At 40.1% G+C, this 13,030-nt stretch overlaps 1 protein-coding gene across 5 annotated transcripts in view; it reads left to right on the forward strand.

Moving 5' to 3' along the window:
* Positions 1-12,814, forward strand: part of LOC117206721 (multidrug resistance protein homolog 49) — a 74,573-nt gene extending 61,759 nt beyond the window's left edge. For all 5 annotated transcript variants that reach the window (XM_033446305.1, XM_033446308.1, XM_033446306.1 and 2 more), the window contains 6 exons: positions 1,204-1,555; positions 2,138-2,365; positions 2,877-3,826; positions 4,825-5,226; positions 6,549-6,695; positions 10,046-12,814. In XM_033446305.1, coding sequence (XP_033302196.1) covers positions 1,204-1,555; positions 2,138-2,365; positions 2,877-3,826; positions 4,825-5,226; positions 6,549-6,695; positions 10,046-10,249 — 2,283 coding nt within the window. In that variant the 3' untranslated portion in view covers positions 10,250-12,814. The remainder of the gene's footprint in view (positions 1-1,203; positions 1,556-2,137; positions 2,366-2,876; positions 3,827-4,824; positions 5,227-6,548; positions 6,696-10,045) is intronic.
* Positions 12,815-13,030: the final 216 nt, after the last annotated feature.

The following is a 13,030-nucleotide window of genomic DNA, read 5'->3' on the forward strand; positions in this document are numbered from 1 at the left end:
CATGTTGACCCTCAACAAATTCGGCTCGTTGTAACGCGCTAACAATAGTCTCAGGTGTGAGCGACAAGCCGCGAAACACGCGTGCAAACAGACGATAAAACACCCGTTAAACCGTGCCCGGGCAAATAACGGTATCCCAGATTACGGCTGCGTCAACGATTAGGCGTTTATTACCGAATTATCGGTAGGTGTATTCGACGCTCGCGATGGTTTCATCCGCGGTCCCATCGGTATATACCGTCGTGAATGTGTATCGCGTGTGTTTGGCCTTTATCCGTTGTGTCTCGCGACGCGTTTAGAACCGTAACGATCCGCGGAAACAAGTGGACCAGACATTTTCCAGTTTATGGTGCAGGCCAGGCAGTTTATTTTACGGATCGATGCGGCACGATCGTGCACGTGAAATTTTACCCGGGAAAACCGAGCACCGTTTGCTGCACGCACGTTGATGGACGAACAATATTGGGTTTTATATGAATGGAAGCTTTGGTTACGAGATCAGATATATTAGACAGTTACGCAAACTACGTCGGCACACACGGTATTAGCATTGTGATTTTTTTAAATACATTGTTTATTTATTCACAGGAAAATCTATTTTCGAATACTTTGCTCAGTGTATATATATTAAAATTCACCATGGAAAACTTTTATATCCACGTGTTTTATGAAGCATTTTGAAATTTCACTTCTAACGGGACTATCACGAGAAATCATAAAATAAGTAATTGTAAACGTATTCACAATATACATATATTCAATTAGAAATTAGTATACGGCATGTAGTTTGTTATTGAATCGTATTAAGTATTTTATGCGTATTTAAATAAAACACCAAATATTTTCCTGCTGTTCTCGACTTAACTTGTAGTACGCGAAGTGATGTACCTCGTAAATTTATTAAATCTCAACACGGTACGTACACACTGTAGACGTGTCACGTCGTAATTTCGTTAATTAAATTCCACGAGTATGGCAATCGAATAGGCAAATTACTTGCGGACGGTGTTCTCCTAATAATTATCAACGAACATGATTATACCTAAAACTTGTTTCATTTAAATATCCATTAATCTTTATTCTTGATTAAACATCAGTATCTATCCTCCACATGTTAATTAAAATTTCAAGTTGTCAAAATGTCCACATTGATTAACTCTTGTCAAATAATCAAAGAATCTTTATCAACGGTCTTCGTTCTAGGCCTACGATAGTCCCGTGGGAGAGAGAGGATCGCAAATGTCCGGTGGACAGAAACAAAGGATCGCGATTGCTCGAGCTCTGGTTAGACGACCGGCTATACTTTTATTGGATGAAGCTACGTCTGCTCTGGACGTTCATAGCGAAAACACTGTGCAAAGAGCTTTGGACGCGGCGTCAAAGGGTAGAACAACGATCGTCGTCACTCACAGGCTGTCGACAATAACAAATGCTGATAGGATAGTGTTTATAAAGGAGGGTCAGGTGGTTGAACAGGGTACGCACGAGGAACTGCTCGCCTTGAAAAATCATTATTACGGATTGGTCTCTGCTGACGCCAGTGCCACTGCTAGAGGTAATTGCTTTTATGTATGAAATTTTCGGGGCAAAATAGTTTGTATAGGTGAAGTTCATATAACTGGATTAGAGTTTCTATAATTAGAGTTCATTCGTTCTCTCCCACCATCTGTTACTTCTCGTTCATATAATAGGAATTCATGTTCAAATAAATAAATTCAACAAGCAGAAGTTTATCTAATCGCCAACTAAAATTTCGTTCGAATAAGTACGATTCGTATAAATAGGATTTTAATGTATAGACGTATTATATAACGTATTACTGTTGCTCGAGTAACTAAGTATTTTTTTCATTTTTTAGAGTTTCACCAAAAAAGAATTAAAAAGAAAGTATCAACGTTGTAATTGTATAGTCTCGTTGCGATATTATCGTGACTGGTTTATAATTTAAATATCGTTACTTGATCTTCAGATAATGCAAAAAAAAAAAAAAAAAAGGAAGAGCTTGTTTTATAGACTTTCACGTATTATTGAGAGCGATGGGAGCGTCCCAGAGTTTAAGATAATAAAACTGTAATATTTTTCTTCTCTTAACATCGGACGGCATGATGTTACGCTTTCGTGTCGATTGAATTTCCAGCGAAAGCGACGGCATCAGCCGCAAAGACGGTCACCGCAGCCATACCGAAGCAGAAACCACCGTTGAAGAGGCAATTCTCCACTCTGTCGATGCACTCTCATCGGTTGTCGTTAGCCGGCGCATCTGAGTGCTCGGAGAATCAACTGGAGGAACACGAGAAGCCGTACGACGCGCCAATGATGAGGATATTCGGGCTCAATAAACCGGAATGGCCTTACAATTTGATCGGTATAGTTAGCTCGATTACTATTCATTTAACCATTCACTCGTACATCTTCAACGAGAAAATGGATCAGTCTCTCCACCGATGAATATAATTCTTCTAGGCCATACAACTCTTACAGATTTATCGACAGAAAAACAGAAATCTCTATACTTCAGGGTATCTAACACGAGAAACAATCAATCTATCTGTCTATTAACAAAAATTTTCTACATCATACAATTTCTCCAATCTCAACAAAGTCGACAAAGAAGAAGAAATTCCCATATCTCAAGATGTCCAACAATAAAAACGATCAATCTCTCTCCATGGATTGATAAAATCCTTTTAACTTCTATAGCTTCTGCAATCCTAACACATTTATCAAGAGAAATTACATTTCAATACTTCAGAATACCTAACAACAAAAATAATCCATCTCTTCATCGGATGCCTCGCCTATCATAAATCGTACAATTTTATCAATTCAAGGAGTTCTACTGAACGAAACTAATGAACAAAATTGCCATGTTTCAGGGTGTTTAGCAGCAGGCATGGTGGGCGCCTCGTTCCCAGCATTCGCTGTTCTCTTTGGTGAAGTGTACTCTGTATTGGGTCTTCAGGATGACGAAGAAGTACGCCACGAGAGTGTCAAGTTCTCGATTCTCTTCCTAGTGGTCGGAGTTGTTACGGGCCTTGGTACCTTCCTACAAATGTATATGTTCGGATTGGCCGGTGTGCGTATGACCGCGAGGATTAGAAAAATGGCGTTCACCGCGATGTTGCGACAGGAAATGGGCTGGTACGACGAGGATACGAATAGCGTGGGTGCCCTTTGCGCCAGATTATCCACAGACGCCGGTGCTGTTCAGGGTGCAACGGGGACACGTGTCGGTGCGATTCTTCAGGCTCTGTCGACCTTAGTCCTTGGAATCGGATTATCCATGTATTATACCTGGAAGATGACGTTAGTATCCGTCGTCTCGATACCTTTGGTGCTGGGTGCAGTCTTCTTCGAGGCGAGAGTGATGAGTGGCCAAGGTCTGCAAGAAAAGAAGAAGATGGAGGCCGCGACGAGAATCGCCATAGAGGCAATCTCGAACATTCGAACTGTAGCCAGTCTTGGGAAAGAGGAAGCCTTCTTGCAGCGTTATTGTGTGGAACTGGATCTCGTGGCTAAAGCGACAAGAATTAGAAATAGACTGAGGGGATTGGTATTCTCGTGCGGTCAGACCATACCATTCTTCGGTTATGCCTTGAGTCTCTATTATGGTGGTGCTTTGGTGGCTACCGAAGGTTTGAGGTACGAGAACGTGATCAAAGTGTCGGAAGCGTTGATCTTTGGATCCTGGATGTTGGGACAAGCCCTTGCCTTCGCTCCCAATTTTAATACCGCGAAAATTTCGGCCGGAAGGATATTCAAGCTTCTAGACAGAGTTCCGGAGATCACCTCGCCACCGGGTTCGGAAGACAAAGATCTGGATTGGGTGAGTGCACGATTTATAAGTCAGCTTATAACTCCGATTGCGCGATATTGATAAGAGATTATAAATAGGAAGCTTTATCTTATCGTAGTTAATGTTGCGTTGTTGGATGTATTGAGTAATAAGGTGTTTGATCAATTATATCGCTGTGGTTGAAACAACGTAGTTCAATTACTTTGCGAGTTTATCAGGAAGAAAGTAAACACAACGTGTAAAGTATAGAGAAAGATTGGCAAAGCTGGCCAAATGTCTCGTTTCGACAGGTTTCATTACGGCTGTTTAGCAAAGCGACGAATTTATGACGTACCGACAGCAACGCCTCCGGCTATGCACGTTAATTACACTCAAAACGGGAAACTCTGTTTGATTGGGGTTGCGATTATCCCTCTAGAATTCCAAACCGTTTAATGAAGCGATACGAAATAAACGATACGATGTTTCGGATTTATCCTACTCAAGCGACTGCCACGTATAATTCGATTGATTAGCAAATATTTATAATGCATTCTTGTTTCTATCTGATACAAACGTAATGCAACGAATTAATATAGCGATATTCGAATTTATAAATAACGTTTAGATTTAGATTTAAATTTCGATATTTACATAGACATTTTGCATGCATAATTTCATTTTCTCATTTGATCGCACGTGGCGAAAGTGTACGAGATTCGACTGGAGATAGGAACCTCGTTTCATGTTTTCCAGTTTTAACATAAAACGCATATTCTTTCACGCTATAACTTTATTTAATAGAACCGTGTCAACGTAAATACATCACTGGTTAAACATTGAACAAGCAGTTTATCATATCGGATATCGCGTAATAGAATTAGATAAAGAAAAGTTTGGGAACTTTATTTTTAAAAGTGCAGTATAATTGAGAGGCGAGACAGGCTTTTGAAACAGTTATTATCTTTCAAGAATTTTCATTTTTTTTTCACTTTACATTCGATTAGAGTAAAAGACCTATCTAGAATCAGAAATTTGTATAATTTCAGAAAGCGGACGGCTTGATTCAATTTTCGAAAGTCGAGTTCCATTATCCGACAAGGCCTGAGATGCAAATTTTACAAGGCTTGAATCTAATCGTGAAACCGGGCCAGATGGTCGCCCTGGTAGGCCAAAGTGGTTGTGGCAAATCCACCTGCATCCAATTGTTGCAACGATTGTACGATCCGATTTCTGGTACCGTGACAATGGACAGGCGTGACATCTCGTCGGTTTCGTTGCGCAATCTGAGATCTCAGCTTGGTGTGGTCGGTCAAGAACCAGTACTTTTCGATAAAACGATCGCACAGAATATTGCTTATGGGGACAACTCCCGAACTGTAACGATGGAGGAAATCATAGAAGCCGCTAAGAAGTCCAACATACATAGCTTTGTCAGCTCTCTACCACTAGTGAGTAGCACAATTCTTGTTTGATATTGGTATTCTCGGAGCTTAGCTGTTCAGAGAAGACAAACACAGTAGTGCTTCGTTCATTGGCCGTGGATTAAGGTCTTAGTTGATCGTTTACCAAAGGAAATATATTTTTACGTACAGCGATTTGAAGATTTACAATGAATGTATTTTATAAATATTATTATTTATTATTTATTTATTATTGCTTCGTCCGTGAATTTCGACTTTGGACGAACTTTCGGTTTTATATCTCTTATGTCTATTTCTCTTCTTATATGTCTACCTCTCCTCTTTTCCACCCTATTCTATTGCACTTTACTTATTCTACCTCTAAAAACTAAAAATTAGGAACTATAAATTAGCAACTAACGACTAAAAACTATTGCAACTTTGGTCTTTAGCCTCCTTGCTGTGCCTCCTTCTTGTCGTTTGCCCTTCTCTTCTCTATTATTGCTTTCAGCTCTGCTAAACCTTCTCCAGTCTCGTTTAGCGTTTTTCCTATGTCCTTTGGTCCTCCCGTTATTTCACATTCTTCTATTACATGTCCTAGGTCTTCTTCTTTTCCTCTGCATCTTTTCCCCCCTCTTTTTTTCCAGTATTCCCTTGCTTTGGTCTCGTTTCCGCATCTGAATCTTGTCAGTATTCCTCTGTCCTTCCACTTCATCCTCCCTTCTAAGTACTTTGGCAATTTTTCTTTGACTATGTTTCTGTAGTTTCTATCTCTCCTGTTTCTATCTACGTCCCTCCTTTTCTCACCTCTTCTAGTCCTATTTTCTAAATATATTATATGTTGAAGTTTCGTTAGTACTTTGATGAAACATCGTAGCTATCATAATTATGTTGGTCGAATTTGAAGCGAATATGAAAATATATATAAAGAAAGAAACTTACAACATATATATTGGAAATATATAACCCACAAAAATAGTATAATATTCATTGTATTAATTAATAAGCCTTAGTACCCAGCGAGACTTGAACGCGAATCCTGTGTTTGCAAACTATCGTTTCTAACTCGCGTGTACATTTTCGGGTTTGTTTCAAACTTTACCAAGGCGACAATAAACGTGTCTCATTACAGCGTTAATGAAGTTTCTAAAAGTTTTGTATAACACGCGTAACACATTCACGAAAGTTCTCCATATAACTGAAACGTCAATACTTTCTCGAATCACGCGATCGCGATAACACCAACTAATTAACGAAACTTTTACATTATGCAACGTAACACAAAATAATTCCAATGGAAATTTGAATCGTTTCGATAGAAAGTTGCATATTAAACAATGCAACAACACGTTATTCGATCTTGGTTACAGGGATACGACACTAGGTTAGGTTCTAAGGGAACACAGCTCTCCGGAGGACAGAAGCAACGTATCGCGATCGCGCGTGCCTTGGTCAGGAATCCTCGAATTCTACTTCTGGACGAGGCTACATCTGCTCTCGACACACAGAGCGAGAAGGTAAGTTTGCTCGTTTAAAATCGTCTCCTCGTTGTCTCAACAATTCTCGTCTACCGCATGCATAGTGCATGTTCATCCTCTTCTAAAGTATTTCCGCGAATCGCTTAAACGAGAAATACCGTGGACGAAAACCGTCGTCGAGATGGTGGCGAGAAACACCGCAGGCAAACCGAGAAAATGGGTCGTGAAATCAGGCTGAAGTAGATGCGGCGCCCATTCAGTAATATAATACGCGATGGAACGCGGTGGCGCTTTTTAGTCGCGGACAGAAGCAGAAAGCCGGCGAAAAAAATGACCAACCTTCCTCTAGAGAGGCAGAAGAAGTGCGAGGAATTCTCACGAGGACAAAAGCCTCGCGTTCCAGTCTCGCTACCACCGCGCTGCATTGTTTCGTCCTCGTGACCAATTAACAGCCCCGTAACTTGATGGGCCATTTTTCGTCGTCATTGTCTAACGCGACGTTCCACCAGGAATTTTGTATGATCGAACCAGTACGATTACGTTTGAGAAATTTTATACAGATGTTCGTTATCATTAGACAACGAATTATTATGCAACATCACATTTTTACGAATACAATTAAAAAAGAAGAGATGCAAATTGCGATATTTATTAAATGTTATAACAAGTATTCTACTTTGAATATTTTATATTGCTTTGCGTATTATGTGACTATATTTGCATCTTTAGACCCTCGAGGGTCAATATTTCGAGGTTACTAAGGAAAACACGGTTTATCAAATTGACAAGAAATTGAAATTTCCAATAAAAATTCACAGCCCAGTTATCATTTCCGTTCGTCGTTAATATCTTTTGAACAACAATCCACCTTCGTTCTTGAATAAAAGCATCTGAAAATTCTCCTTTGGATGTAGCTTATGCGTCTTCGTAACCTGGCCGAAGATAATACTTATGAAAAATTTGCAAAGGAAACGTAAACTCAGAGATGGTGTTGTTTAATGTTTAATTTATTCGTTGCTCGAGATAACTAATTGCTTCGGAATTTCTTGTGTCGTATTACCGAATAAGTAGGTTACATAAATATTACTACATTAACCATGATGCTAATCTAAAGCGGATACTTTATATTAGCAAAGTTTATCTCGCAACATGATGTCTAAATAATCTCTTAAAACGTTACACGAAGCTGGCACAGGACAAGTTTGCGCGCGAAATTTTCTCGTTTATGTCAGCCGTGGGTTTTCGATGTTTAATGAGAATCTAGCACCAAAGGCACAGCAAAATAGTTTGTTACCATGAACGACGAATGTGAATAACAGCGGAGGTTAAGCAACGTAAACTAACGCTAGTGTTACGAGTATACCGCACCGGCTGATGAATATTAATGGAACCTGATGGATTTTAATGAACAATACGAGTAAAAAAAACGCGCGAGCCAAAGTCGACGAAAAAAAAAAAAAAAAGAAGGAAGATACGCCGCAGCCATGTTTCTCCCGTCGTACTGCATCACGCAATGCGACGGACATACTTTACATGCTAATTTTTCCGAAATTAAAATTCATATGTTTTCGGGCACCGTAAACGATTGAAACGTTGCTTCAGCCATCGTATCTCATTACAACGATATTATATCTTGCTGTTCGTTTTCTCTGTTGATAATCCGTACAGTTAAAAAACAGCCTTCCATCACCTATACACGGATGCGAATGAAGGAAAACAGAAAAAACGATAAAGAAAGGCGGAACAGAATTTGCATGCGCGAATGTTATCACTGGAGATCTTTTTCGCCAGACTTTCTACCAAATTTTTCTTACGAACGTAAGCAAAGAAATGGAATTTAAACAGAGAATTGTTTTGCACACTGAATGTTGTAACGAGTACTTTATTTCGGATATTTTGTACATTAAATCGGTCGGAAAGTTCTATCAGATTTTACTTACGTATTTGCAAATTTATACGTTACGTGTCTTAATAGTCGAAACATAAGCTACGAAAAAGCGAGACGAGATTGTCGAAGAAATTAACATTTTTATCAATAAAGCACATCTTTATAAAATGTTTAATATCGACAATAGACAGAATAGATAGATTGTCAGAGATGGACGAGAGACAAGGATAAGTAACAGTGAATATTATATTCGAGGCTAATCGATAAATATTTCGGTTAAATCAACACGAAGGGCAGAAACAACAGACTCTTTTGCTTAATCCGATACTTTTGCATGTTATATGCATTCTATATATTGTTGCATTGTAAAATTTCTCACAAATGCGTAAATATTCGCAGTTTAGTTTAAGGTGATTTATCCAATGTGTCTTTCGTCGCTTGTTGTATTTTTCGTCGCTGATGTATTCCGAAACGCGATTGTTGTTCGAAAGGCTGTCGAACGATTATCTCGATTCGACGCTTAATTTTCAGAGCCACGAAGATCGATTATTCTAGGTTGGCGGTAGCGTGGCGGTCCTCTCAAAATCGCCAACAATCGAGGACAATCCAACAGTATTATCTATGGTAACAATCGGAAATACCCTGAACCGGTGAGAGGGAGTTCGATTGTTGTCCACGCGGACGGAAAGCGGTTCGCCCGTGCCGAACGAATTTCATGGCAATTATTGTTTCGCGGCTGCTTACTGACTACCGTGTTTTCCTCTTTGGTGCGCCATTCTCCATAGGAAAATAGGTTTCATTTAGGTTCCATTGTACGCGTTGTTTATACGATCAGAAATCCTTAGAAACCACGTCTTTTCGTTATCTATTTGGTCTTCAGAGATAATATATTAGGTTGTCGGAAAAGTGTCTTTCTTTCACAGACACGTGTTTTACAACGATGTATCTTTATACAAACATAAAACCTAATCTGCCAAACGTCGTGATCTTTATCTTGATAGAACAAAATGGATCATACGTAATTCGATAAAATAATATAAAACGACAAATGTTGTGCATCCATTATTTCCTTATAAAACGAAAGAAACTTTTCGGGCGACCTAATACATATTAATCTTGATCAGAAATTCATTGAACTTGTTGATAAATTTATTGAAAAATCAAAACACAGTATCGTGTAAAAGTTATTAGCTTTTGGAAATAGTTGGTCGAATGTTTGAACTAGAAATAAATGAACATTAAGAATTGAATACAAAATAATTATTTGACAGTATTTTCGAAACATCTTTTCGTTAATCGATATCGTTTGACACAAACGTTATTTTTTCGATTTATTGCTTTCCGACAAATAAACGTAAAATTAAAACATCAAATACCTCCCTATTCATCGATAAAAGTCAAACATTTGCGTTTGATAGACAATTGAAGACTTTTGCACGGTACTGTAACTTAGATGTTTGATAAGTTAATCAAATTATTATTCAACGATAATTTTGTATAGGTCGTGCAAGCGGCATTGGACAAGGCCATGGAGGGCAGGACGTGCATCACCATAGCGCATCGTTTGGCAACTATAAGAAACGCCGATGTGATCTGCGTGTTAGAGAAAGGAACTGTCGCGGAGATGGGTACTCACGACGATTTGCTTTCAGCGGATGGCCTGTACTCTCATCTGCATACTCTTCAAGAAAGCGCGATAGAGTAGAGACGAAGGTGAAGTCGCGTCTCATCGACGCTCCTTGCTTCGGAGGCGAAACAGCCCAACGACGAAGCAGACAGTAGTTTCAGTGGAGGCGTGTGAGGCCTGTAGGTCAGAAGTTAGCAGTAAGAAATGGAGGAACTCCAGCAAGGCAACAAGAATAGCAAAGATTTTATTGACTCGCCGGACGAAAGTCCACGGACACGCGTATCGGAGCTTTCGTAAATTTTCACATCGGCAAACGCTTCTTTTATCTTCTCAGCTGGCCCTTAACTTTGTCATAGACTTTCAACGATAGTTTTCTTACAATTTTATTTATACGTATTTTCAATTTCTTCGTGTGCCTCGATATTGCTAAGAATCAATTTTACATGGCAAATAAAAGGAACTCGAAGGAAGAGGATGTTCGTAGCTAACTCTGAATATCATTAGCTGTCTCGTCGATATTTTGTTCGTGCATTAGACGTCGAAACACTCGCGTTTTCACGGTGCTTGCTCTTCTACATGCCGGTTCTCGCGCCCAACCTAAAAGAGAACGAGCCACGGATCCAAGAAACGCGAAACTTCGATACAGGGAACAGATCTTCGCGTCGCAGCAGCGAATAATCGTAGCGCAAACGCGTCGGATGGATTACCAGCGATCTTTCGATTCGCGCGTTACGCAACAACAATCACCACGGCGCGAACGATAAAACGCGTCGCTGTCGATAACACGTAATCGACATTACGCCTGTATTTTCCAAAACGATATTCCCGTTCCTTCGTCTTCGTTCTTTTTACATAGCCTTTACGATGCGAAGCTCGCGAGATCGCAGTAACGCAATAGTCCTCGATCCATTCGAACGGAGAAGATTCCGTAGAATGGCACGTAGTCGCGATCAGATTCGATGCATGGCCTCGAACGATCCCCTGAACGATTCGTTGTTGGCCAGGAATACCAAACTAGCCATCCGAAAGAAACCGTGAAGGCGTTTGTTGAATTCCTATATAGGATAGCAGTATAAATACGATAGAAATGGAAGAAACGCGCGAGTCAGACGCGTGCATTGAATTAAGGAGAAAGTGGGATAGAGAGGAAGATATTCGCATCGACTTATGGGGTTGATCAACATCGACAGAGACGAGCAAGAGGCGACAGGTGTTTCGAAAAATGGCACATCGCGCACGACTCGACGATGTCCTCCTCCACTTCGATAATCTTCGGGCTACGTCCAAACGTATGAAAAATGTATGAACGTATCGTCGCGATACATCCCGCTCTTTTCTCTGCCTTGCTCGCAAAACACGAATTCATCCACGGGACAACGTGTCAATTGCGTCAATCGGGCGAACGTTACTAGAAATCGTTGAATTTTCGTGCCTTAACAGCAACCGTGTTCCGTGTTCAACTAAAAAAAAAAAAAAAAAAGAAAAACGCGATAGTTAGAAATAGAGAACGCGATGGGAAAAGGAGGAAACAGAGAACTGGGAGGGCTTAGGTTGAATTTAAATCAGGAATAAGAAGACGAGCAAAGTCGTGACAGACGGATAGCTAGTTGAGTTTTGAAATGGCTCGGATCGATTCACCGATTCGTAAGGAATCAAAAGGATGTACTACGTGAAATCTTTGTAAAGTTGGATGGTTTTAGCGGAGGAGGAGCGTATCGTTCGCGTGGAGAGGCGTTCCCGGATGTCGGCAAGTCGTCCATCCGGTGCGGTGGTTGGATTTCCGTGGTCGAACTTCGCGACAGATACTTTCCTTGAACTTGTGCCTTCATACTTGGTATACTTAGCGATAAGATTCCATCGGCTGCCCTCGAGGCTTACCACCTGAATGGTCACGTTTAACACGCGGCGCGACGATAACAATTTTTCGTAGAACTTGACGGTATCAACTTTTTCCACCTGTCTAAAATGTTAATAATAATCATTGTCAAATTTTATCTCTCTATTACGAAGTAAAGTATCTTCCAACTTCAGCTAAATATTAATATCTAGGAGTAAGACTTGAAACGCGTTCTCGCGCCTGCGTGATCGTACGAGGATTTTCAACGACGTTGTCCACGCAGAGTACTTAATTTATCTCGAAAGGAGCGATCGAAAGAAGGCCTACGATCAAAATTTACACCCGATGATCGAAGTAACAGTGCTTTATTAACATAGTGACAATACAGCGTAGTAGATGTAGAACGTGTTCGAGCCAGGAACAAGCGTTTCGCGATCGAAACGCCATTCTGATGTTTGCGAATCAAGCATACAACGATCACCGGGATCCGTGTACGATCGGAAGAACCCGACGATGTTGTGCTTCACTCGTGTACTTACCCTGTATGTTAAGCGGATCGAAAGGGAGAACGAACAAGTACAATCAGATCAGCGCATTGAATGACGTATGATGATCATTTCACATCGTTTCGACGGACATTTCGTTTAATGAAATTCACGGTTCTAGATGTCCTTTCTCGTTTGAATCGCGATCATGGTGCTCGATTCGTTGAACAAATCATCTCAGACTTATTGTACCAATCAAAATTCAGCTTACGGTTTATTATGTACTTTTCAAAGAGAATATACTATTATATTATACAGATATACATATTACGTAAGAATTCGATCGAGCACTAGACGGCAGAATGAATATGAAAGTGAGTGAGTGAGTGAGTGTGTGTGAGAGAGAGAGAGAGAAATAGATAGATAGAGAGAGAAAGAGGGATAACCTTTAGTGTGTAAAAGATATCGAAAAATCGTTGCTTAAGATTAAGGCTGCGGCCAGCGTAACTTAAGGGCAGAGATCTTAAAACAAAAATA

The sequence above is a fragment of the Bombus bifarius genome, unplaced genomic scaffold (assembly GCF_011952205.1).
Source record: "Bombus bifarius isolate JDL3187 unplaced genomic scaffold, Bbif_JDL3187 scf7180000008008, whole genome shotgun sequence".
NCBI lineage: Eukaryota > Metazoa > Arthropoda > Insecta > Hymenoptera > Apidae > Bombus > Bombus bifarius.